A 24,592-nucleotide genomic window follows, 5' to 3' on the forward strand; every position below is an offset into this window, starting at 1 on the left:
GGGGTGCAGGTGGCCCAAAGAGTTGCTCAGCTGCAAGAGGCCCTGTTGCACTGCGGGAAGTTTCAGGACGCCCTGGAGCCGTTGCTGAGCTGGCTGGCAGACACCGAGGAGCTCATCTCCAACCAGAAGCCTCCCTCTGCGGAGTACAAGGTGGTGAAAGCCCAGATCCAGGAGCAGAAGGTGAGCAAGCACAGGGCAACGATTGGCTCGATGGGAGGGGGAGCTCTGGAAAGACAGACAGACAATATTTTGGGGGTCCAGCTGTAACAGATAAGGTGTAGCTGGGATGTCCACAAGCCTGCTTCTTTCACGGTGGATCTTCTGGCTCCCCACATCCTAATGCAATAACCGGGCAGCTCTTCTGCCCACACTTGCTATCTCCATCGTCTAAATCACCCGCGTTACTTTATTGTCCCACTGCCTCTTGAAGTTTGCTGGTTTTGCTGGTCGGCCGTGTTTTTCCAGCCCTAAGTGTTGTTTGTGCTGGTAATTCTGCTGCGTCAGGAGCAAGCTGGCGCTGTAGGTAATGGTTTGGGTGTTCGGACAAAATGAATGTACAAACTGTAAGAACCGACCCGAGGCGTGGCGGGGTTTGCAGGCATTAACAGCCCGGCTCGGCACCTGCCCTCGCGAGCAGGCGGAGGGAAGTTCAAGGGTGGTCGTGGTGAAACGATGTAGAAATGAATTCTTACCGAGGCTTGGTCCGATGCATTGAGACTATGAAGAGGAAGTTTATTTAAAGTGAAAGTTAAAAACTTGATAAGTTTGGGATGGGGGTGGCAGTCACGGGTAAGCCTCGGAAAACTGTGGCACAGAAGTGCTTTGAATCTCTTTTAGAGTAGAATATTTCCGTTGGAACAGAGCTAGAATGATCATCTAGTCCAACTGCCTGACCACTTCAGGGCTGGCCAAAAGTTAAAGCATATTATTATATTATTATTATTTTTTGAACTGGTTTTGATGGCAGAGGCATTCCCACGGGGCTGGCTTTGGTCTCAGCTCTGTGCTTACGGTGGTTTTCAGCCATAATTAGAGATTTGCTATCTCTGAGGGCTAGAAGAGGTTCCGCTGATCCAATCTGGTAACTCTTACCCTGTTCTGTTTCACTGCCGATGCTAAAGCTGCTCCAGCGACTCCTAGACGATCGCAAAGCCACCGTTGAGATGATCCAAGCGGAGGGAGGGAGGATCGCGCAGTCGGCCGAGCCTGCGGATCGGGAGAAGATCGTCGGCCAGCTGGAGAGCCTGGAGCGGCGCTGGGCAGGGCTGCTGGGCAGGGCGGCCGGCAGGTGAGGGGGTCTGAGCTGCCGGCCGAAAACACGGGGCCAGCTGGTCCTGCGATTCACGGTGCCCCGGAGCTTGGGGTTACAACACGCGGGAAGTTGGCGGAGATTTCTGTGCAGATACATCCTGGAAACATGGAAACAGCTGGAAAACATGAGAAATCAAAGCCTGTTTGGGAGCTGAAGCTGATAGCGGTGGTTTACAGTGGCAGGGGAGAGCTCAGATTAAATAAATTCCCTGCAGGGGATGGATGTTATTTTTATTCCTCTAAGTGTTAACATCTAGCTTTAGCAGCAACATCCTGTTGACACCTTTCTGCTGCCTGAATCTCGTTTATGAGTTCCTTGTTGCTACATAAGCTAATATTTGAGGTTATAAAGTCACTTCTGAGGGCCAGATTTGATCTCCCAGTGTCTGTCTAGGACTTGTACCTGTGCCGAGCTGTCTTTGAACAGAAGCTCAGCAGCTCTGAAGCACCAAGACCCCGGCCACAAGCTGAGCATGTCAGAGGATCTCAGAGATAGTGATAGGAATGGAGGAAAAGCAGCACAATGTGGGGGCTTTTCTGCTGCCTTCTCCTGGGGGTGAACTGGAACCCTCAAGGCACAGCTGCAGGAAAAAGCTTATCCTGCCGTTGCCCTCGGACCAAACAGGGCTGCTTCGGTTCCCTCTTCCCATCGCTCAGCGCTGCTTCCCATGCCTGGCTCCAACAGAGAGCTGCTCCTTAGTGGTTTATTACGTCCTTACTATAGGCAGAAGCAGCTGGAGGACATCTTGGTCCTGGCAAAGCAGTTCCACGAAACCACGGAGCCTGTGGCAGACTGGCTGTCGGTGACGGAGAAGAAACTGGCCAACTCTGAGCCCATCGGTACCCAGACTGCCAAAATCCAGCAGCAGATCAGTCGGCACAAGGTAGGACCCGTGTGTGAGCGGGAGCTGCCGATGGAGGTGGTGGGTATCGGGTCCTGCTCAGGTGGTTGTTTCTGCTATGGCGAAGGGGTTTTTGGCACGAACAAGTGTTGGAGTTATCCAGGCTGCTTTGTGTACAGAGAAGGCTGGCAACCCTAACCCACCAGTGTGGGTAAATATTAAACTGACGTCTTTGCACCTCGCTGTGAATCTGGATATCTGGCTCTGGATAGAAAACCAATTCCAATTCTTCTGTTTCTTTTAAACCTTTTTTATTTTGATGCTCTTTGCCCGTTCACGGGCGGGTTTAGTTTCTCCTTCATTCCATCAGTTGCATTCATTGTTTCTGTTTCCCCTTTTATGTTGTTGTTTGGTTGGTTTGGGTTTTTTTTTAATCCATTTTATCACTCATTTTCCTTTCTGTTGTCCATTTTATCCTCCCGGCATTCAGGCTCTAGCGGAAGAGATAGAGAGCCACGCGGCCGACGTGTCTCGGGCGGTCGGTGTCGGGCAGTCCCTCTCCTCCCTGAGCTGTGCCGCTGAGCGGAGGCTGCTGGCAGAGAAGCTAGACTCTCTGCAGACCCGCTACAGCGAGGTCCACGACCGGTGCTGCCGGAAGGCAGCGCTGCTGGATCAGGCGCTGTCTAACGCCAGGCTCTTTGGGGAGGAGGAGGTGGAAGTGCTCAACTGGCTGGCTGAGGTCGAGGACAAGCTCGGCTCGGTATCCGTAAAGGATTACAAACGGGACGTCCTGCAGAAGCAGCATGCCGACCAGCTGGTATTTTCCATTTTCTTCCATGTTTATGTTGTTTATTTTGTTGCATTTATCTGGTTTTGTTTTTGTTTCTGGTCTGACTTTAATTTTGCGAAGCTTGTTCCGCTGCTGGTTCCCTTCTAGGCTTGGAGAAGTGTAAAGAGATTTCATGTGTTAAAAACAATAATTGTGGCCCCAAAAATGGGTTTCCCGGGGGAGAAACTTCAGATGATTCATTTGCTTTGTGAACAATGTCTGAGCGAGCTTGGCCACCCTATGCCTTTAGAAAGTTGGATGCTGTTTCCAAGAATGAGAGCTTGAAAAGCCCAGTGGGTTTTCCGAGCCAGGCTGGCCACCGAGGAAGCCGTCTGCTTCCGCTCCCCGGGGGCCCTGCAAGCTCTGTTCAAGAGTGAGGTTATGTCTAATACAAGGGCACGTTCTTCGGTAACACGTATCTAATGGGCTGGGATGGGTTTGCTCTAAGACTTGAGCCTTTGGGGCCCAGAAGCCCCGTTATGTCCCGCAGCAGGAGAAGGTTGACTGGACAAGTATCAGATCTGTTGTCCACCCTTCCCGTGCTCGGTAGGAGCAGTTTGTGCTCTGCTTAGCATCTCTGGCCAGCAGCACTTGGGGACCTGCCCGCAGAGGATAACCCTAATTTGCCTTTCTCGCCAGGCTTTGAATGAGGAAATCGTGAACAGGAAGAAGAACGTGGACCAAGCCATTAGAAATGGGCAAGCTCTTCTGAAGCAAACCACAGGTAACGTGAAGATCTGGGCACGCTCTGCCCCATCCAGGGGTCTGGGAAGCCCCCCGTCCTCCATGTGGTCTTCCCTGGGAAGTCCATGCTCTGCAGTGGTGCGTTGTTCAGGGGAAGGCTGTTCTCCCTCAGGTCTAATTTCCTTTGGCTGCTCCCAAAATAAGTGCTTTGCACCCAGACCTGGACGCCGAGCCGCAGGCACTCCAGCTTAGTAAATCCCGAGTACTAGCCTCACGTCTTCATGAGCGGGTGATTCCCACCACCGGCATGGTGATGCTCAGCACCGAGCAGCCCTGCAACATGAGGGAGGGTTTTCTCATTGCATCCAGCTGCTAAATCACATGGAAAGAGGTTAAAAATACACCCAGCCCTTTCCTAATATTGCTTTCCCATGCTGAGCAGTTGTTGCTGTTGCCACGTGGGTGTGAGTTTATGTTTATGAGTGGGAAGAAAGGTCGGGGCGATGCATTTCCTTCAGATGTGGTCTGCTCGGAGCAGATGTACAGACCTCTGTCCTTGTGGGAGCCGGGTAGCAGGAAGAGTGATTACAAAGAATTTGGCTTGCAGTTTCTTGTCCTCTCGGAAATAGCAGTAAAGAGCAAACTGGACCTTTTCTCGTGGAGCTGTGACACATCAGTTGAGAACTGAGCTGTGCCTTCGGGGCTTGTGGCAAAGCCAGGCTTCGCAACACGCTTCCATCCTATTGCAGGGAGGAGGTGGACGTTACGCGGGCTGGTAGAAAATGTCAGCTCTAAGAGTAGCTTCCTGGCTGTAAAAATAGGCTGCGAAGTTGCACTGATAGAAAGAAAAGTGGGACTGAAATTAGCTATTTAAAATGGGGGAAACGGGGCAGATGGCTTCTGCAGCACCCCCAGCCCAGCATCATTTGCCCCTGGCTGCTGTCTTCCAGGGGAGGAGGTGTTGCTGATCCAGGAGAAGCTGGATGGAATTAAGACCCGCTATTCGGACATCACCGCTGCCAGCTCCAAGGCGCTGCGCACGCTGGAGCAGGCTCGGCAGCTGGCCACCAAGTTCCAGTCCACGCACGAGGAGCTCACCAGCTGGATGAGCAAAGTGGAGGATGAGCTGGCTTCCAGCGGGGGACAGTCCCCCGCCGGCGAGCAGATACCCCAGTTCCAGCAGAGGCAAAAGGTGGGGGCTGGCAGAGCAGCCGGCGGGGGTTTGCTCGCTGTTTTGAGAGGCCGGGGAGGAGCTGGAGAGGGGCGTCACCTGCAGAGCACTGAGAAGGGCGTGTGTCCATGGGTGCCTTCCACAGGAGCTGAAGAAGGAGGTGATGGAGCACAGGCTCGTCCTGGACACGGTGAACGAGGTGAGCCGAGCTCTCTTGGAGCTGGTTCCCTGGCGAGCCCGCGAAGGGCTGGATAAACTTGTGTCGGACACCAATGAGCGCTACAAGCTGGTCAGCGACACCATCAAGCAGAGGGTGGAAGAGATCGATGCTGCCATTCAGAGGTCCCAACAGGTAATTTAATAACCCCGCCGGAGGCTGACAGGGTTTCTTGGCAGAGTGGGAGCGAGCGGCTCGGCACCGCTCCAGCTCGTGCAGCGCAATGGTAGCATGAGGGGTAGGGAGCGCAGCCCGACGGGAGGGCCAGATCCCAGCGGGAACACCAAGGAATGAACTGGCCCCACCAGCGGCGTGTGGTGGCGGGGCTGGTTTCTGACCCGTCCTGCTGTGTGTGATTTGGAGAGGGTAACTCCGAGGCAGCACCCTCTTATCCTGCCTGCATGGGTGAAGCCAATGGTGTAAAACCGATGACAGGTGACTTTCAAGCCTGGAAAAATGTCATCCCCTGTTGTGATAGCTCGGGGATTTGTTCCAGGCAAACAGTCCTCTCAAAAAAGGCTCGTTCTGCACAGGCTGGAGGCTGTGGAGCGCTGTGAAAAGTGCCCTCGCTGGCTTCGAGCGCTGAGCCAACAAAGCTGAATGTGTGAGCAAAACGATTGTGTAAAATAGAGGCGCCTCTTTCCCTGCGGGCAGGGAGGGTGTAGAGGGAGGTGGCTGCTCCACCGTGCTCTGCTGCGCTGAGCGCTCGTGGTTCAGTGATGCTTCATGCCCCGAAACCAGCTGCAGGAGCCGCCGGCCATGGGACAGCGGCTGTGGCTGCTCTCGGAGGGGAGCTTGGAGTCAGAAACCTGTGTCCCCGCCAGTGTCCCCTTCTCCTCCCCACCTCTGAACGCCCAGGCGAGGCATTCGTCCCCCGTGTCCCGCTGTGTCCCCCGATGTCTCCCGGTTTGCCACGTGCTCCACCCCGGCTGCCCGTCACTAACCTGTGTCCTCTCCCGTGTGCCAGTACGAGCAGGCGGCCGACGCGGAGCTGGCCTGGGTGGCTGAGACCAAGCGGAAGCTGATGGCTCTCGGTCCCATCCGCCTGGAGCAAGACCAGACGACGGCTCAGCTGCAGGTGCAGAAGGTACGTGCGCACTCGCTGCCGGCGGGGACGTGGGCAGCGGGAGGGACGTGGTTTGGGTGATGGGCTGGGGTTTGGGGGGGGCAGCTTTACCCTGGGGTTTGTAGCGCTGAGCCCGGAGCACCAGGAGAGATGCAACTTTTGTCCTTGGTAAGTAAAAGCCAAAAAGGAAGGAAGAAAGAGGATTTAGGGAAAGGAAGCGTTGGGCTTCTGAAGGAAAAAGCCTGCTGTCCGTTTGCAGGAGCCGAAACCTTTGCGCGGCCGTTTAGGGCTGGATGGACGCTCTTGCCTGGACTCCCCTCGAGAGAGCTGCTCCTTCCAAAGGCTTTCGCTGCGGCTGCTGGAGCAAGCTCAGCCGGGGTCTTGCAGGCGCTGGCAGCAGGAAGGGTTTAGAGAAATGTATATATTGATTAATGAGGGTGCTTTTACATTTGCTTTTTCCTCATTGTTCCTTGCAGTGGGGGACTCCTCGTTTCCCTCCCGGCAGCCAGACGTGGAACAAAGAGACGCTGGGGGTTTTTTTTATATCTTTGAGATGAGCTCATGCCTGAAAGAACGTGCACTTTAAATAAACGGCCCTTTTCTTCCCTTACCAGCCCCGGCAATCAGAGCAGTGTACAGGCTTATTGGATTTAAGAAAAAGAAGAAAACTAAGGCATTGTTATAAGGGAGGGGGACAGAACCGTCAAGCGTTAAGTTAAATTGAGCTTAGCTTGGTTTCCCGCTGTTAATCGCGTGGACCTTGGGAACGGCAAAATTATGGGTAGATGCCGTTCTGAAGAGCATCGTTCTGGGGGATTAACGTGTTCTCTAACAAATGGGTGGTGGAGCTTTTCCTCTGGTGGGGACCCTGGGTGGGGAAGTTGACTGATACCTCATTTCAAGAGCTGTTTTCAGGCCTTTGAAAGAGAGAGGTTGATGTAGATGAGTCATGAGAAAAACATGCCGTAATCTGCGTTTTCAGCCAGATTTTCAGTGTGCCGCAGGACACTTGTGCTGAGTTTTATGCGGTCTCTGCCTTGCTGAGCTCTGCTGCCTGCTACAGCGGGCGCAGGCAGGAGGGTCCCATGGATGGGCTGTGGGGAGAGGTTGGGCTCGGCTCTGATTTCTTTCCTTTCTTTGGACGTTTCCTTTCTGCAGGCTTTTTCCATCGACATTATTCGGCACAAAGACTCTATGGATGAACTGTTCAGCCAGCGCAATGAGATCTTTGGGACGTGCGGGGAGGAACAAAAAGCTGTTCTCCAGGTGAGCCTCCCTCTGCCATTTACCACGACAGGGGAGACAGAGAGGGGAGAGAGGGGAATGCTCGGCTCTTGCAAAGGCTGAAGTAGTTTAAAATTACTCCATCTTCAGTTATTCCCACCAGCGTTAGCAGAAATCTCTTTACATTTATTACTCTCTTTTATTGCATATTTTTATTGCAGTGTTTGGGGATGAGAGGGGGCAACAGAGATTTCTGAGGCTGATTTAATTGGAATTACAGCTTGCGCGCGTGGAAGGCCACCAAAGGCACCTCCCGCTCTTCCAGCTCGCAGCGTGCAGCTGGCGCCATTCCGGGGCCCTTTTGCATCCCTCGCTCTTACCCTCCTCCCTCTCTTTTTAGGAGAAAACCGAGTCCCTGGTGCAGCAGTACGAAGCCGTGAGCCAGCTCAACTCGGAGCGCTACGCTCGCTTGGAGCGCGCCCAGGTCCTGGTCAACCAGTTCTGGGAGACCTACGAGGAGCTGAACCCCTGGATCGAGGAGACGCAAGCCCTCATCTCCCAGCTGCCCCCGCCGGCCATCGACCACGAGCAGCTCAAGCAGCAGCAGGAGGACATGAGGGTAAGAGGACATTTGCATCCCCTGCACCATCGGTTCCTCTACCTTAAACGGTGACGCAGCGCTCGCAGGGGCAAGGGCGCCTTTTTTCTTAATTTTTCTCATTTTTTTTTTTTTTTTTCAACCCATACTCTTCTTTTTGGGGATCCTGCCTATGTAATACAAGTGTGTCGGGAGCGTACGTGTGGAAATCACGAGTTACGTTGGAGCACTTCATACTAAAATACAAATTGCACCCAAGGGAGCCCGGCTGCCTTCGGATCTCCTGCCTGACTCTGTCAGGGAAAACCGCTTTGTGCTTTTAGGGTAGAGGGCTGCAAAGCGAGCTTTCTCAGTGGTGCCCCCCGTGGGGCTGCGGGGAGGGTCAGGAGCCGGCCGTGCCGGGCGCCGTGCCGCCGGCGCGTGCAGAGCTGTGGCCATGTTAGGAAGAGCCGAGTGCCATGTGCTTGGCAGATGCTGGGTCAAGATATCCACGGTGTGAGTTCACTAACAGATACAATCAGCGCTCTTGGAGCGTTGCATGAAATAAATAAGCAGCGGCTTTCAATAGATTTCTAAACAAATGTCTTCCCCCCCCCCACTCCCTAGCAACTGAGAGAGTCCATTGCTGAACATAAGCCTCATATTGACAAGCTGCTGAAAATCGGACCGCAGCTGAAGGACCTCAACACCGAGGAAGGGGAGATGGTGCAGAAGAAATACTCGACGGCGGAGGCCATGTATGCCAAAATCAAGGAGGAGGTGTGCCAGCGGGCTCTCGCGCTCGACGAAGCTGTCTCGCAGTCCACCCAGGTACGCTGGGGTGCAAAGGAGCCGAGTCTTCCTATCGCAGTCCCCTGGGGAAGCCACACGCTTTGAAATGCGGGTTTATTCTGCGTGTTACAATTGTAAAACCCTTTATAAGGCACAACGTGGTCAGACACCTCCAGGGTAGTTTCCTGCTGCTCAGCACTGGCTGTGAAAGCAGAGGAGAAGGCGTTTGAATCTTGACATAGTAAATAGGGTAATAAATTTTTACAACCTCAATAACGATGCTCGTTCAAAGGGGCTGTTTTGGCATCCACCCAAGGTTGGAAGGGCCCGGAGAGCCTCTCTAAAGAGCTTGGAGAGATAAGTTTCATTTCTGATAAGCTGTGTGCAGCGAGCAGCCATGGGGTCCTTTGTATGGGTCTGGGCATCTCCAGAGAAGGTCAGTGACTACAGGAGCAGAGACACAAAAGGAAGGGCAGAGACTTTAGATCCTAAAGTCCAGAAAAGGGGTGAAGAGTTCCTGCTGCCGAGGGTTGATGACCCCTAGTTATGTTTCATTTCACCCCGTGTTACCGTAGCACGGTTGGTTCTTGTCATGTCTGGGTGTTTTATTTTTTTTTATTCCTGTATTGTGTAGTCACTTCTCTTGGTTTGCACTTGTATTAACTCCGAGTTTTTCCCCCCACACCCCCCTCCCGTCTCATCTCTCACTCCCATTGTGGAATGTGTTATCTGTGTGTGTTGCTGCCTGTGCCCGTCCTCCCCACATGGTCCCATTTCATTCTTGTGTTGACTGCGCCCCACCATTGCAGATTACGGAGGTAAGCCCCACCACCACAGATGTTCATTTACACTCTTTCTTTGGGCTGATTCTATTTTACACCCGGACTTTTATTTCTGGTCCACGCACAGCTCAGCAGAACATGCTTAAATATTAAGTCCGGGGGCCTGAAATCCCATTTCTGAGATGGCTTTCGTTGCGTTGCCGCCTGGTCTCAGCCGTGGCCAGCTTCCGCTGGGAGTGCTTCCTGCAAAGCAGAGGTTTTGCTTTCAGAGCGGTTTACGCTGACGCGTGGAGCTTTCTGCTCTAGCTGGACTTGCCGGTTTGCTCCTGCTTGTTGGCTGAGCCAGCGTGCCCCTGATCAGCTTTGCACCGAGAGCCCATCCCCTCTCTGCTGTTAGAGCTTGGCCTCGGCGAGCGCCGACGCCGATGTCCTGCAGGGAGGGACCAGAGCTGGCAGCCAGAGTGCAGAGCTGTCCTCACCAGCAGAGATGATTTGGGATCTTTAAGGCCAAAGTTGACTTTTCTTTAAGATTAATGATAATAATCCCTGCTAGACCCCCGTCCTCTCTCACTCCCGGCTTTCTGGTTCTGCTTTTGTCGAAGCCCCAGCTCCGTGGCAGCTCCCTCCTCCCCCTGCGCATGCAGCCTTCCGCCGTCCCCCGCTGACCCTGCCGGCGTGGTTTTCTTGCTGGCGTTGCCCCGAGCGGAGATTTCCGTCAGCACCAAACACAGGCGCTTTTCCAGCAGCGTCTTTGCGCGGATGCTCGAGCAAACGGGATTGGGTGTTCTTGCCACGCTGCCTGTCCGCAGTAAGCAGGACAGGGGTCAAAAATGTGGATTTTGTAGGGTTGGACCCGCTGACAAATCGCTGCCGTGTTTGGTTCGCAGTTGCCTGTGCCGGCTCTGGGAGTCTATGGCTGATGTACGGTTTGAGCTGGCGCAGCCTGGGGGCTGTTGGCAGCAGAGGAAAGCAGAGGCAGGTGTAAACAGGAGGCTGCGGGTTTAACTGCTGTCGCAGGCAATGTTTGTCCTCTCCGAGAGGCCGCTGGGAGCAGCGCTAAGGGCTGTTGCACACGCAGGGAGTGACGCAGCGTTGCTTAATCTCGTCTCTCCTGCCCTAATGGACTTGCTCTTCTCCAGTTCCATGATAAGATCGAGCCCATGCTGGAGACCCTGGAGACCCTCTCCTCCCGCCTGCGCATGCCGCCCCTCATCCCCGCCGAGGTCGATAAGATCCGGGAGTGCATCAGTGAGAACAAAAACGCCACGGTGGAGCTGGAGAAGCTGCAGCCCTCCTTCGAGGCTCTGAAACGCCGCGGGGAAGAGCTCATTGGCCGATCGCAAGGAACGGACAAGGACCTGGCAGCAAAAGGTATCCTGGGGTGGATTTAACCCCAGTGCATGGTTTGGGTAGGAGAAGCTGGCCAAACCTTGGCTCCGTCGCCGTGGGGGAGGCTTTGGTGTCCCAGGGGTGTATTTCAGAGAGTCTCTTGGCCTTAGGAGGAAGGGTTAGTCCTCTGCACGCAGATACCTGGTGCCTGCTTCCATCTGGAGCAGACAGGGTGGTATCAGCCAGAGGAGAAAGAAGCGTTTGTGGCTGCTGGGGCAGAGGTTCCAGCGCAGCACGGCTGAGCCATCACCCCGAGCTGGTCTCTTGTGGCAACCGTCGGTGGCCCCTGTGAAACGATTTGTTGGTGTCGATTCAGCATCTAATGGAGGGAAGGAGCATCCCCAGCACAAAAAGACTTGTCAACACGATTGGCACTAATTGGCACCTTTCTTGGCAGCTCAACAGTCAGCTCGTGGACTGAGTGAGCGTAGACTTCACGCTAGAGGTGGCCAGAACAGAGGTTCATTGGAGAAGAGTGTGTGGGCAGATTTGGCCTGAGCTTGCCTGCACTTAAATAAAGGGTTTATTTCTGCAAGCTGGAGTTTCTCATGTCCCTCAGTATCTCTGAGTTAATGCTCTGATAGTCCTGGTCATCTGTAATTCCCGTTTGAATATTCTGTTGGCTATTTCTAAGTGGAAAGTGTTTGCAAAATGCTTTTGAGCTGTAGAAAGGTTTCCTTCTTCACTGAATGTTTTCACTCCCTTCCTCAGTAATCCAGGATAAGTTGGATCAGATGGTCTTCTTCTGGGAAGACATCAAAGCTCGGGCAGAGGAACGTGAAATGAAGTTCCTTGATGTCCTGGAGCTTGCCGAGAAGTTCTGGTACGACATGGCAGCCCTCCTGACTACCATCAAAGACACGCAGGACATCGTTCACGACCTGGAGAGCCCGGGCATTGACCCCTCCATCATCAAGCAGCAGGTGGAAGCAGCAGAGGTGAGGACCATGGGACTCTGCCCCTCTATGGAACTTGTCTGCACCCAGCTTGTAAGCTAAATCGGGGTAGATCTCAGATATGAGTATGGGCAACAGTGGCTGTAAAACAGTTTTGTAGGCAGGCAGGCAGATTATGAAATGTTATTTCCATTGCAATTTGGAACTGCAAGGGAAAAACCAGAGTGTATTTCACATATCCCTCGCTGCCACCACCGCCCCCTGTTCCAGACAGGGAAGTGATGCTTAAATCGCTTTATCTGCTACTGTTTTGGGAAGCTTATCAAGCGTGTGGTCAGAGTTGTGTGCCCACTTGTTTTGAGTGATGTGGAAGTTTGCACGGTTCTGCTCCCAGTCTGAGTGGAAGGCATCTGAGTGCTGCCTAGCGTGGGAAGTGTATATTTAGATTTTGGTTAGACAGGAGATAATTGTAAAGCTGGATGGGCTTGGATTTGTTTGTTGTTGTTTGGCTGTTTCAAATAAGCAGTGAAATCCTCTTCAGGTGGATTTGCCTTGACTTGGACCTTGGGGAGCGGGGATGTTTCTTTAGGCTTTGCTAAGTTTGTCCTTGCTATTTCCCTTTTATAACCATTCTGGCTTTGGTTTACAACTTTTGAGTCTCAAAAACTAATTCCTATATTGACAAAATACTCCTGTAAACAGTACATCTCCTGTAAACAACGTCTTCAGCCAGGCAGTTCAGGCACACATCAAGCTAAAAACAGATGTTCTTGTTTTGGTTCCCCCAACCCCTGGGCACAACGGCATTGCCACGGCGGCCAGAGGTGGGAGCAGAGCGGGTTGGTGGTGACAAGCCTGGTGAGCAGGACAGCCCTCTGCTCGCTGGGTAACCTTGTCCTGGGGTCCGGCGTCGGGCTGTCGGCCAGTGTGCAGGACACCAGAGCTGGAAGGACTCTCCACGCTTTAGCCCTCCTGTTCACGGGGCAATTTTGGAAGGTCATTTAACAACATCCATTTTTCTTTTGTCTCTGTGCTACACGCAGACTATTAAAGAGGAGACGGACAGCTTGCACGAAGAGCTGGAGTTCATCCGACTCCTTGGAACTGATTTAATTTTTGCCTGTGGCGAAACTGAGAAACCAGAAGTGAAAAAGAGCATTGATGAGGTAGGAAAACCATCAGCCTCTCCTTCAGATAAAATCAGGTAGAAGCAAGTGGGAGCTCCAGTAGAAGAGCCTAACGAATTTTGTGGGCAATCTTGTGTTCCGCAGATGAACAACGCGTGGGAAAATCTCAACAAAACCTGGAAGGAGAGGCTTGAAAAGCTTGAAGAAGCCATGCAGTCAGCTGTGCAATATCAAGATACGCTTCAAGTAAGAGGCAGGGCTGTTTCTGTGGGGCGGGTAGACCTTGGGAACACCACTGCGAGTCCTCTCCCTGGAGTTGTGCTGGGATTTGTACTAATGCAAAGCAAGGAGATGTCTCATGGGTGTTTGCAGCCTCTGGTAGAGCCTGAGCCTAACACCCAGCTCCAAGGACGAGCAGATACTTGATGGCATTTGTGTTCCCAAATCTCTCTTAATTTCTGCATGAAGGAGCAGGATGAGCCTGGCTGCTGTCAGGTCCTCCTGTTGGAAGCAGGAGGCGGGAGGAAGGAGCTTGCAAAAGCGTGTGCGGGGTGACGCAGGCAGGGGGAGCACGCTTTGCCATCCCTTGTGCTAACGGCGTCTGCACCCCTTTCAGGCCATGTTTGACTGGCTGGATAACGCCGTGATCAAACTCTGCAACATGTCTCCTGTCGGCACTGACCTCAACACTGTTAAGGAGCAAATGAACGAGATGAAGGTACACGGGTGGAGTGGGACCGGTTCTCCGGTACTTGCTTTGCATCGCAGAGCTTGCGCTCCAGTGATTCATTTTGTTCTGGTTTTTGTCCTGCTTGTTTTGGCAGGAGTTTAAAATGGAGGTTTACCAGCAGCAGATTGAGATGGAAAAGCTTAATCACCAAGGTGAACTGATGCTAAAAAAAGCGACAGATGAGACAGACAGAGACATCATAAAGGAACCACTGACAGAGCTGAAACATCTCTGGGAGAATTTGGGCGAGAAAATTGCTCACAGACAGGTAGAGAGATCTGGGCTCTCGTAAGTGCGGGGCTGAGACTCGCTGGGATGCTCCCCTTCCTTCCTGACTTAAACTTTCCTTTTCCATCCCTGTCCTTGCCCAGCACAAGTTAGAAGCCGCTCTCCTGGCACTCGGCCAGTTCCAGCACGCGTTGGCGGAGCTGATGGCCTGGCTGACCCACACCGAGGAGCTGCTCGACGCACAAAAGCCCATCAATGGAGACCCAAAAGTCATCGAGGTTGAACTTGCAAAGCACCACGTGAGTACTCCCACTCCAGGTCCGATTTTAGTCTATTCCCGTTGCAGGATTTTATTTCTCATGAAGGGTTTGAGTTGGTCCAAGTCCATGAGAGCGTGCAGGAATTAACAGGGTGTTTTAGAGAGACGTCTAACGTTTGCCCACCACATCTCATGCAGGTGCTGAAGAACGACGTCCTGGCCCACCAAGCGACCGTGGAGACGGTGAACAAAGCGGGCAACGAGCTGCTGGAGTCGAGCGCAGGGGACGATGCCAGCAGCCTGCGAAACCGCCTGGAGAAGCTGAACTCGTGCTGGGAGTCTGTGCTGCAGAAGACGGAGGAGAGGGAGCAGCAGCTGCAGTCCACGCTCCAGCAGGTCAGGGAGAGACGTCGGCGGTACCCCCTGTGCAGTGGATTGCTGCCGAGGGTCCGCTTCCCCCTTCGCTTTCAAGGCAGGAGGAGTTAGGGAGACACTGGGATGTTTTTCTGCAAGTTTTTCATTTAACTCTGACTCCTAGAGTGGTTTGGTGCCTGCCCGGAAGCACAGCGGGGACCAGGCACACCCGCCTGGTTAAGGATGTACGATGTAGGGCCCTCCTTAATGTGCTGGTACATCCAGCTCTGCCTCTTTATCTGGTTTTGAAGCAAGCACAGCGTTAACCCTGGCATATGATCAATGGTGGCTGATGTCATCTGATCTGTGGCCGATTATATGTTCCCGAACAGGCCCAGGGTTTCCATGGTGAGATTGAAGACTTCCTCCTGTGGCTAACGAGGATGGAGAGCCAATTGTTGGCGTCTAAACCCACAGGAGGTCTGCCAGAAACTGCCCGGGAACAACTCAATGCCCACATGGTAATTTCTTAGGAGAGATTTTTAATGCTTTCAATTCAGCAAGCTCCTGTCTCAAATATCGGCATCAAAACCTCTCCCTTCTCTATCTGATGGGAAGAAGAGTGCTTCTCTGGCCTCTTCTTACAGATAATTTTGCACTTGATGCCTGGGACAAGCATCACAATGCTTTAAGCACCTTTCTCTGCTCAAAGTGACACGCTGCTGGCACTTGGCCTGCCCTGAACCTAATTTTCTCGTCACCCTGAGTCGCAGCAAGTCGCTGCCGCTCTCCGAGCTCTACCTTTGTCTGACGCTTCGGTGATGCCTCCCGTGCAGGAGCTGTACGGCCAGCTCAAAGCCAAGGAGGACGTCTACAGTCAGCTGCTGGCCAAGGGGCGACTGATGCTGCTGAACCGCGACGACTCTGGTTCTGGCTCAAAGACGGAGCAGAGCGTAGCGCTGCTGGAGCAGAAATGGTGTCTGGTCAGCACCAAGATGGAGGAGAGAAAGGTAACGTCGGCGTCCGCCCTTGCCCCGTGAGCTGGTCTGACAGCAGTTGCTCCCTGCTTTGCTGCTCTGCTTTCCCGGGAGGGATGGAGGGAGGGCTGGGGTTTGGTTTATTTTGGACAAGCTCTCTCTTGGTTGCACAGGTTGAATTTGTCTTTCAGATGGTGCTGTCTAAGCATCAAGCTGGGGTTTTTTTTCTTCTCGATAGTCATCAGAGTTGGTTAAATCACATAGAAAATGAGAGTAAAACTGTGTTTTGGGTTAATTTGGAGGAGAGGTGGGAAGAAACCTCCTGCGGCTCTGAAAGGCAGGCTTTGTTGGTCCTCTGCGAGACAGCAGGCCAAATCCTCCTCCGAGCTGACTCCATCCTAGGCTTTTGGCCGGTGATGAGATGAAACAAGGGACGTGGTGGCCTCAGCCCAGAATAAATTTGCGGTGCTGCAGCTGTTACTGTCGAAATATCATCCACCTCCTTTTCCGAGCCGCCCTCCCCATGGTGATCCCTTTCTCAGGAAGCTGAGGGTGACGCAGCTGCTTGTGTGCCGATGAAGGTCTCCCCTTTCAGGGGTGATTCTTGTTTTGAAAGAAAGCGGTGGCTTTCACTGAAACCCCCTCCCATTGGTAAACAAGTCGCGTTCCCGGGCCGAGGCGATGAGGTTCCTGTTAGAAGGACGTTTCGGCAGGGACACAAAGGCTGCCTCTGTCTGCGAAACCGCAGATCGTGAGCTCTCACCCTTCGTGTTGTGTTTTTTCCCCCCTCCCTTTCTCCCTCCCTGCTGCGGCAGGCGAAGCTGGAGGAGGCCCTGGCCCTGGCCACAGACTTCCAGAACTCCCTCCAGGACTTCATCAACTGGCTCACGCTGGCCGAGCAGAGCCTGAACATCGCGCCTCCAGCCAGCCTCATCCTCAACGCCGTGCTGGCCCAGATCGACGAGCACAAGGTACCGGCACCGCGAGCACCCAGTGGCCCCCCAGGATGGTGGCAGCAAGGGTGGCACCTCATCGCCCCTGCGCCCACGGGCTGCTTACAGGCACGCCCAGCTCCCTTGCAGATAAGAGGACATCTTTGCCGTTCGCAGGTGTTCGCTAACGAGGTAAACGCTCATCGGGATCGGATCATCGAGCTGGATCAAACCGGGAACCAGTTGAAGTTTCTCAGTCAAAAACAGGATGTGGTATTGATCAAGAACCTGCTGGTGAGCGTCCAGTCCCGCTGGGAGAAGGTTGTCCAGCGCTCGGTGGAGCGGGGACGGGCTCTTGATGATGCCAGGAAGCGAGCCAAGCAGGTGAGAAATAAGGGGAGGGTGCAACCCCGAAGTATGGCCAGCCTTGGGGAGCAAGGGGTCTCAAGACCAGAAGGGGACTGGGAACACTGCCAGTGTTAAGTTTCAGACTTGCTCCTGTTCTTTGCAGTTCCACGAAGCTTGGAAGAAACTGATTGATTGGCTGGAGGATGCAGAGAATCACCTGGACTCGGAGCTGGAGATTTCCAATGATCCTGACAAAATCAAACTCCAGCTCTCCAAGCACAAGGTAGAGCTTCACCAAAGCGACACCGGCGCTGGCCGCTGGGTGGAAGGATGCTTTGTTGTGACGGGGAGCAGGGCAGCACCTCCTCTGCCATCACGACAGGGGAAAAGCACGTCACGCTTACTGCTGCCATGGAAAAATGTTCAGCTGGGGATCTTCACAAGCAGCGCGTATCTTCAGAAAGGCATGGCCAGGCTTTCTGAAACAGTTTTGTTTTCCCTCTGGTTCCCAGGAGTTCCAGAAGACGCTTGGGGGGAAGCAGCCCGTCTACGACACCACCATCAGGACGGGCAGAGCCCTCAAAGAAAAAGCCTTGCTTCCAGATGACACTCAAAAGCTGGACAATTTACTGGGAGAAGTCCGGGATAAGTGGGACACAGTGTGCGGCAAATCTGTGGAAAGGTACATCCAGCCCCAGCGTTGTACCGACAGCGTTTGTTTGCCAAGGACTCGCCCAAGTGGAGAGCAGAGGAGGGGAGGCGATTTCATGGGGTGGCTGGAGGAGGTCGCTGGGACGTGGCAAAAGGATGTGAATTTCTTCGTGGAAGTTCACTGGGGTGTTTGTTTTTCAGGCAGCACAAGCTGGAAGAAGCCCTCTTGTTCTCCGGCCAGTTCATGGATGCGCTGCAGGCCTTGGTGGACTGGCTCTACAAGGTGGAACCCCAGTTAGCTGAAGACCAGCCTGTCCATGGTGACCTGGATCTGGTCATGAACCTGATGGATGCTCACAAGGTGAGAGCGCCTTTCCCAGCTCTTCTCTGGGACATGACTAGGGCTTGTCTTCCCTAAAAGCCAAAGAATGGAGGAGCCGGGGTTGGAGCCTTGCTGCAGAGCTGCGTGTCTTGCTGCTTTGCTTTGCTGTGGTGGACAAGGAAGGCAAAAACAGAGTGAACAAGTGGGAAGAAACTTTTATGTAGTTTGCAGGAGCTTGAATTCTGTTTTTCTGAGATGCTACCAGTCAGATCTGTTGAGAGTTTAGTTTTGAAAAGGTGGCTGAATTTATAGTTCTTTATAAACTTTGGTCTTGGCAGTTTTCTCCAGCGTGTCTTGGAGACTGGTGCTCCTGGGTTTGGATTAGGTCATAGGTTGAAATCCCCAGACAGGGCTTGGGCATCCGTTCAAGGCAGCGTTGCATTGCAGCCAGAGCTCCTGGGCTGGAGCTCGCCCGCTCCAGGTCACGACTGCTTCTGCCAGGCTGGAAAGCTGGGGCTCCTGCCCACGTACTTACACCAAAACGTGCTCGGGAGCTGCTTGCGCTCTCTAGCTCCCTGCCTGCCGCCCTCCCATCACACCAGGTTGTGGCGGATCCCTGATGCAGGTGCCAAACCCATGTTACAAGCTATTTTCAGATGTTCTCCCTCTTTTATTCCCCACATGAAACAACCTACTGGGACTTACTGGCCCTGCTCGCCTTCTGCCCTTTCTCCATCCAGGTCTTCCAGAAAGAGCTGGGGAAGCGCACGGGGACGGTCCAGGTGCTCAAGCGCTCCGGCCGTGAGCTCATCGAGAACAGCCGGGACGACACGACCTGGGTGAAGGTGCAGCTTCAGGAGCTGAGCAACCGGTGGGACACAGTGTGCAAGCTGTCCGTGTCCAAACAAACCCGTCTGGAACAGGCCTTGAAGCAGGTGAGCAGAAGGCTACGGGTGGAAATGGTCCTGGAGAGCTTCGCCTGGGCTGCGGGTTTGTGCCGGGAGGTCAACGCAACCCTCGGAGAAGAGGTTTTGCCCAGTGACTGATCTCCCGGCCGAGCAGGACACCCCAGCCCTGCAGCAGTTAGCAATGAGAACTGCAAAGCAGTGGGTTGGTGTCAGTTATTTACTTGTTCTTTTTTCTCAAAGAAGAGCCGATATAAAGGCTGATTTGAAAAGGGAGGATGAAAAGATCTCATCACTGCGCATGGCAGGAACAGAGCAGTGATCAGAGACTGTCCAGGCTGGTGTTTGCTAATGTCCAGTGCAGGACACCTAGACTGAAGATAAATAAAAGTCAAAGGCTCTTAAGTAATTTTTATGTCAAGTAGGCAATTTACAGAATAAACTACCCAGGTGCCAAATTGGTCAGAACATAGGTAGTTGTGCTGTTTTTAAATAATATGTAGTTCTTCAGTGCAGCTGATGCCGAGGGGAGGGAGGTGCCCGGCCGCTGCGGGATCGTCCGCTGGTGCTGCACAAACCCAGGCCGACAGACATGGCTTCCACCCACCACCCCCCCCTTTTTTTTTTATTTGTTTTTAAAGTCCCTTTGAGCCCTTTGTCTCTCCAGCTCTCAGCAGTGAATTGAGCGGCCCATTTCAGGAGGAGGAGGGCTGACGTCTGTGCTTTTGTCGCCACAGGCAGAGGAGTTCAGGACGGCCGTGCACATGCTGCTCGAGTGGCTCTCGGAGGCAGAGCAGTCCCTGCGCTTTCGGGGAGCGCTTCCCGACGACGCTGAGGCGTTGCAGTCCCTCATTGACACGCACAAGGTAGCGGGGAGCTCTGAAACGCAACCCGAGCAAAATTTATGGGGGAGAATATTGCAAAATAATTCATTTGGGCCTTTCAGGAGTTCATGAAGAAAGTGGAGGAGAAGAGAGTGGACGTGAACGCGGCGGTGGGCATGGGGGAGGTCATCCTGGCCGCCTGCCACCCCGACTGCATCACCACGATCAAACACTGGATCACCATCATCCGAGCCAGGTTCGAGGAGGTGAGTCCGCCAGGCTTTGCTCCAGGCTGGAGGCGAGAGGCGGTGGTGGACCCCGCCGCCGGGGACAGCCGTGCAGTGTTGGCTCCTGCCCCTGGTTTCCCATCCTGGGCTAACGGTCACCTCTGCTCCTCCAACAGGTTCTCACGTGGGCGAAGCAGCACCAGCAGAGACTGGAGTCTGCGCTTTCCGAGCTGGTGGCAAATGCGGAGCTTCTGGAAGAGCTCCTGGCTTGGATCCAGTGGGCTGAGACAACCCTGATCCAGCGGGACCAGGAGCCCATGCCACAAAATATTGATCAGGTCAAAGCCCTCATCTCCGAACACCAGGTGAGCCCAGGGCCAAACACAGCAGGAATTTGGGAGAGGGGCGGCAGGGGGGTGCTTTCCTGCTCCTCCATGGAGGAGGCATTGATTTCTCTTGGAAGTCCCTATTTAAACAGGATGTGACCCAAACGGAGCTGTCACCTGGGAGCAAGGCCAGCCCCGGGGACAAACTCCAGCTTTGCAGATCCAAGCCAGCGCTGTGCAGTAGCTTGACCACAAGCCCCCATCGCTGGTGCTTAATGCTCGCGTCTCCTCTATGGGCTTGGCATGTCCCAGCCAGGATCTGAAGCAACAGGAGACTGAAAACATCTTGAAACTGCAATGGTTTTCTTGTCCCTTCTCTATTTTGACAGTCCTTTATGGAGGAGATGACACGGAAACAGCCAGACGTGGACCGGGTCACGAAGACATACAAGAGGAAGGCTACAGAGCCCCCCCACGGGCCTTTCATCGAGAAGTCCCGCAGCAACAGTACGTCTCCGCTCGATACGCAGCCTTTGAAATGTGCTACGATGGGAGGAAATGAAACGCATAGGAAACTAATTAACTCTGATTATCAATTAACAAGGCATCCTGCACTGACAGCCACCAGGAAGGCAGCTGAAACTTGTCAGGAGGGGAAAATCCAGGTGGCATTTGCCAAAATGCCCGTGCTGGGGTGTGCTGCGCCTGGGGAAGCTCGGGCTGTCGCTGCTCTTCTCTTCCTCTCTGCAGTTGCTTTGTGATGAGGTTTTGGGGTCTTCTTATGTGTTGTTTCTTGAAGTCAGGGTCTGTTGTGAATTCCCAAGTGCAAGGGGAGTGCTGGAGGGGTTGGGTGTAGAGCCGTCCGTCACCCCCTCCTCCTACCCGGGGACGCTGCGACCCTTCAGAGAGCAGGCAGCGACGCCGTGGGAGGTTTTCTTTTTGAAGAATAAAATGTATTTCATTGCTGCTCTTTCCTGAACCACTCAGCCTTGCTGAGAACCCATCAACACCACCTCAAACAATTCCTTTTCTCCCTTTTTCCAGGAAAATCCTTGAGTCAGGCCGCTCCCCCCAGCATGCCCATTATCTCCCAGTCGGAAACGAAGAACCCCCGGATAAACCAGCTCTCGGCCCGCTGGCAGCAGGTCTGGCTGCTGGCGCTGGAGCGGCAGCGGAAGCTCAACGATGCCCTGGACAGACTGGAGGAGGTAACGGCCACCGGCTGCTCTGGGCGCGGGGGGAGCGGTGCTGGGGGTTGCTCGCCGGGGAGGTGCGAGAAGCATTTTAACGTCGTGCTGCCTCTTGGATTGCCCAGCCCTTGCAGGCGGTTCCTGCTGCCTTTCTGAAAATGCTAAAAGAAAAAAGAAAAAAATAACTCCTCAAATATTAAGGCTGAAAACTGCCTTCTGTACCTAACTGCCCATTAACGAACTGCTTTGTGCCCCTGCAGTCAGTATCTGTAGAGGTAATGACAGCCAGGCCTGCTTTACTCCTAGTAATTAGTTTAACGATTACTGTCTCTATCTTATCCAAACATCTAATGTAATTTTTGTTTTTATTTATGCTTAACAAAGCAGCTATGCCCAGAAGTGAGTGTTTTTGTTTTTTGTTGCTTTTGCTGTAGGTCAGTTCAGTTTATGCGTATTAATGTTTTTTCTTTGTTGCTTTTAACTCCAAGAATGTTTAGAGAAAAAAAAAAAATTGCTAAAAATTGTTGCATTACCTTGCTGTGAGCTGCTTTAGCTGTTGGGGTCATGGGAGTCCTTCGAGGGGGGATAAAAAGGGCGTTAGCTTAAGTTGGAGGGTGAGTGGCTCGTCAGAGGCTGGCGGCAGAGCCGCGGGGCCAGGGTTTGCAGAGCTGAGATGTGCCCCAGCCGCTGTCTTACCTGGAAGACGAGCAAGAAATCCCTTCGTGGCTGCTGAGAGGGAGAGGGGAGACTTGCCCAAAATGGTGCCAGCAATGGGTGTTTGTCCCGGGCAGAGCCTGGCGAGTCGTTAGGCGAAATCGGAGTGAGGAAGCATCCCCAAATGCCCGAGCAGAGATGGGGGGCGTGTGTGTCCGTGTGCAAGTAGCTGATACCTCTGCATATGTGTACGTATACCACCGTGGGGGGTGCTGTGTCCCGTGTCGATGGTTCCGTGATGCACGGTCCATGTGGTGGCTGTCGGCTACACTGTGTGTCCTTCTGTTCTGGAAAGTGGATTTGAGCGGCCCCCTCGTTAATGGGGATCATCTGGATAAACCCAGATAAACCTTCCCGGGAGGGCAGGCAGTGAGCGTTAGCATTGGGAGCTCAGGCACGGGCTCACCTGAAGGCTGCTGGTTTAGGGTGCTGTAGAGCCAGGGGTGCTGCTCTTCGGGGGTTTCCCCGCTCTGACTCTCACGGGTTTCCTTCCAGTTGAAGGAGTTTGCAAACTTCGACTTCGATGTCTGGCGAAAGAAGTATATGCGCTGGATGAACCACAAGAAATCCCGCGTCATGGACTTCTTCCGGCGCATCGACAAAGACCAAGATGGGAAGATCACCCGGCAGGAGTTCATCGATGGCATCCTGGCCTCTAGTAAGTCCCTGCCTGCCTGAAACAAGCTCGGAAAATGGCCACCTCGGTGTGACAAGGTTGACCCTGCTCGAGGGCAAAGATGCAGACCGTGCTCCGACAACCCACCCGGAGTGAAGTCCCTGCATCGGCTGCTCATTTCCCTCTCCTTCCAGAATTCCCAACCACGAAGCTGGAGATGACGGCGGTGGCCGACATCTTTGACCGTGACGGTGACGGCTACATCGATTACTACGAGTTTGTGGCCGCTCTCCACCCCAACAAGGATGCCTACCGCCCCACCACTGACGCCGACAAGATCGAAGATGAGGTAGAGCACCGAAAGAGATGGGCGCTGGGGGGTGTGGGCTGGTTCGGGCTGCAGGTGGGCAGCGGGGGAAGACAAAAAGGAGGAGAAAAAAAAGGATTGTGGTGGTGCTGAGCCAAAATAATTGGCTGGTACTGCCAGTAGCTGCCTTGCTTTTGGAGGAAAAGCTGCTCAGGGCTGTGTGTTATCCAAGCGGTGCCTTGGACTGGGGGAGACTCCCGAAATCCTGGTCCCTTACCTCTCTTGTTGGTGATGGCAGGTCACCAGGCAAGTGGCCCAGTGCAAGTGTGCCAAGAGATTTCAAGTGGAGCAGATCGGCGAGAACAAATACCGGGTAAGGCAGAGGGGGCCGAATGCTGCCCCAGCAGCACAAATCCTGCTCCCCATCCCCACCGGGGGTGGGATCACTGGTGGGGTGCCCAGCCTGGTGCAGGGGGACCCCCCTGGGCTCCCTGGGGCGAGACAGAAACCTCATCCTCCGGCACGCCGGCTCCCGGCGGAGGTGGCTGAGCCGTGTTTGCCCAGCACCGTCCTCAGCCCCAGGGCGTTCCCCGAATCGGGAGAGCATAAAAGTGGCCCTGTTCTGGGGCAGCCGTCCCGCCGGCCCCGTGAAACGCTGCATTCACTCCACCGGCAGCCGCCCTTGAAGTTTGCCTCATGGATGAGTGTACCTTACGCCTGTGTTTTTCTTAGCTCGCTCCCGAAGAAGGAGAATAATTTCCTTAAAGAATCTCTTTGTAACGGGCTGGCTGTTTATGTTTCAAATCGTTCACCGGGGTGAGCTGGTGAAGCGAGCTGGCAGCAGAGCTGCCCGCTTTCCTGCCCGCTGTTTTCAGGGCTGATGCTCCGTCCGGGAGGAGCCGAGCCGCAGCGCTCGCTCCCTCCGGCTGCACCGGCCCCAGGTTCCCCGAGCTTCTACCCTACGCCCAAATAGTGTAAACCCGACAGATTTCTAACTACCTGCAGTTAACAGTTTTCATTATTATTACGCTGTTAATCCCATAAATGTTTTTCTTGTTTTTCTTTCCCCTCCTCTTCCTCTCAACTTTCCTTCCCCCCACCCCATCCCCTCTCCCTCCACAACTCCTCTCCCTCCGTAGTTCTTCCTCGGCAATCAGGTACAGTTTGCCTTGCGATGCTGTCTCTCACCTCTTTTTTTTGTTGTTGTTGTTGTTTTTTTGTTGTTTGTTGTTTTTTTTTTTAACAAACGTAGCTTTGTGTGTCCGTGATGCTGCTCTGTCCTTTGCTGTGGGAGGATGCGATCTGTGAGCGCTGCTCAGCAGAGCCTGGTACAGAGGAGTGCCCGAGCTGGGAGGGCCACCCAAAAAAGAGACGGCATTGGGCAGAAAAAAGGGAAAAAATTCATTGGAAAAAGCGGGATTTGACAAAAATTGAGAGTTTTTTCTCTCCGTGGCTCCTTTCTTGGATACGCTGGGGATGTTGATGGTAACCAGTGGCAAATTAGAGCACCCTGCGGTGGGGAGCACTGAGATGCTGATGGGCTCGTGCCCGGGACTGCCCTCCTTCAGGGAGCGGCCAGCCCGGATAAAATCACGGGGGTACAATTACCTGCACGAGGGCTGTACCAGGCGCTGGTGGGTTTGGATCGCAGTCACTGCGGAATGAGAATGCCGAGTCCACCCCTTTAATCCTGTAGGTAACAATAACTAAACCCTCATCCCATCACTGAGTAACTCCTAACTGGAGCAAGGCTCACAAAACCTGCATGTGTCCCC

General features: G+C 53.7%; 1 protein-coding gene across 17 annotated transcripts in view; it reads left to right on the forward strand.

Annotated features, from left to right (window-relative positions):
- MACF1 (microtubule actin crosslinking factor 1) overlaps nucleotides 1–24,592 on the forward strand; it is a 141,702-nt gene that overhangs the window by 107,845 nt on the left and 9,265 nt on the right. For 7 of the 17 annotated variants that reach the window (XM_064471461.1, XM_064471450.1, XM_064471451.1 and 4 more), the window contains 36 exons: nucleotides 10–180; nucleotides 1,122–1,288; nucleotides 2,036–2,195; nucleotides 2,644–2,970; nucleotides 3,622–3,706; nucleotides 4,617–4,858; nucleotides 4,983–5,189; nucleotides 6,022–6,141; nucleotides 7,279–7,386; nucleotides 7,745–7,963; nucleotides 8,549–8,752; nucleotides 9,523–9,531; nucleotides 10,635–10,866; nucleotides 11,596–11,822; nucleotides 12,824–12,946; nucleotides 13,052–13,153; nucleotides 13,524–13,625; nucleotides 13,732–13,905; nucleotides 14,009–14,164; nucleotides 14,323–14,520; nucleotides 14,871–14,999; nucleotides 15,315–15,488; nucleotides 16,271–16,426; nucleotides 16,565–16,771; nucleotides 16,899–17,018; nucleotides 17,248–17,417; nucleotides 17,588–17,747; nucleotides 18,449–18,643; nucleotides 19,351–19,479; nucleotides 19,560–19,703; nucleotides 19,841–20,029; nucleotides 20,380–20,497; nucleotides 21,035–21,198; nucleotides 22,390–22,552; nucleotides 22,705–22,859; nucleotides 23,116–23,190. In XM_064471461.1, coding sequence (XP_064327531.1) covers nucleotides 10–180; nucleotides 1,122–1,288; nucleotides 2,036–2,195; nucleotides 2,644–2,970; nucleotides 3,622–3,706; nucleotides 4,617–4,858; nucleotides 4,983–5,189; nucleotides 6,022–6,141; nucleotides 7,279–7,386; nucleotides 7,745–7,963; nucleotides 8,549–8,752; nucleotides 9,523–9,531; nucleotides 10,635–10,866; nucleotides 11,596–11,822; nucleotides 12,824–12,946; nucleotides 13,052–13,153; nucleotides 13,524–13,625; nucleotides 13,732–13,905; nucleotides 14,009–14,164; nucleotides 14,323–14,520; nucleotides 14,871–14,999; nucleotides 15,315–15,488; nucleotides 16,271–16,426; nucleotides 16,565–16,771; nucleotides 16,899–17,018; nucleotides 17,248–17,417; nucleotides 17,588–17,747; nucleotides 18,449–18,643; nucleotides 19,351–19,479; nucleotides 19,560–19,703; nucleotides 19,841–20,029; nucleotides 20,380–20,497; nucleotides 21,035–21,198; nucleotides 22,390–22,552; nucleotides 22,705–22,859; nucleotides 23,116–23,190 — 5,781 coding nt within the window. Of the gene's footprint in view, nucleotides 1–9; nucleotides 181–1,121; nucleotides 1,289–2,035; nucleotides 2,196–2,643; nucleotides 2,971–3,621; nucleotides 3,707–4,616; nucleotides 4,859–4,982; nucleotides 5,190–6,021; nucleotides 6,142–7,278; nucleotides 7,387–7,744; nucleotides 7,964–8,548; nucleotides 8,753–9,522; nucleotides 9,532–10,634; nucleotides 10,867–11,595; nucleotides 11,823–12,823; nucleotides 12,947–13,051; nucleotides 13,154–13,523; nucleotides 13,626–13,731; nucleotides 13,906–14,008; nucleotides 14,165–14,322; nucleotides 14,521–14,870; nucleotides 15,000–15,314; nucleotides 15,489–16,270; nucleotides 16,427–16,564; nucleotides 16,772–16,898; nucleotides 17,019–17,247; nucleotides 17,418–17,587; nucleotides 17,748–18,448; nucleotides 18,644–19,350; nucleotides 19,480–19,559; nucleotides 19,704–19,840; nucleotides 20,030–20,379; nucleotides 20,498–21,034; nucleotides 21,199–22,389; nucleotides 22,553–22,704; nucleotides 22,860–23,115; nucleotides 23,191–23,956; nucleotides 23,975–24,592 lie in introns of all 17 variants that reach the window. The other 10 variants (XM_064471453.1, XM_064471452.1, XM_064471454.1 and 7 more) reach the window with 3 other exon arrangements.

The sequence above is a fragment of the Phalacrocorax carbo genome, chromosome 22 (genome assembly GCF_963921805.1).
Source record: "Phalacrocorax carbo chromosome 22, bPhaCar2.1, whole genome shotgun sequence".
Taxonomy (NCBI): Eukaryota; Metazoa; Chordata; class Aves; order Suliformes; family Phalacrocoracidae; genus Phalacrocorax; species Phalacrocorax carbo.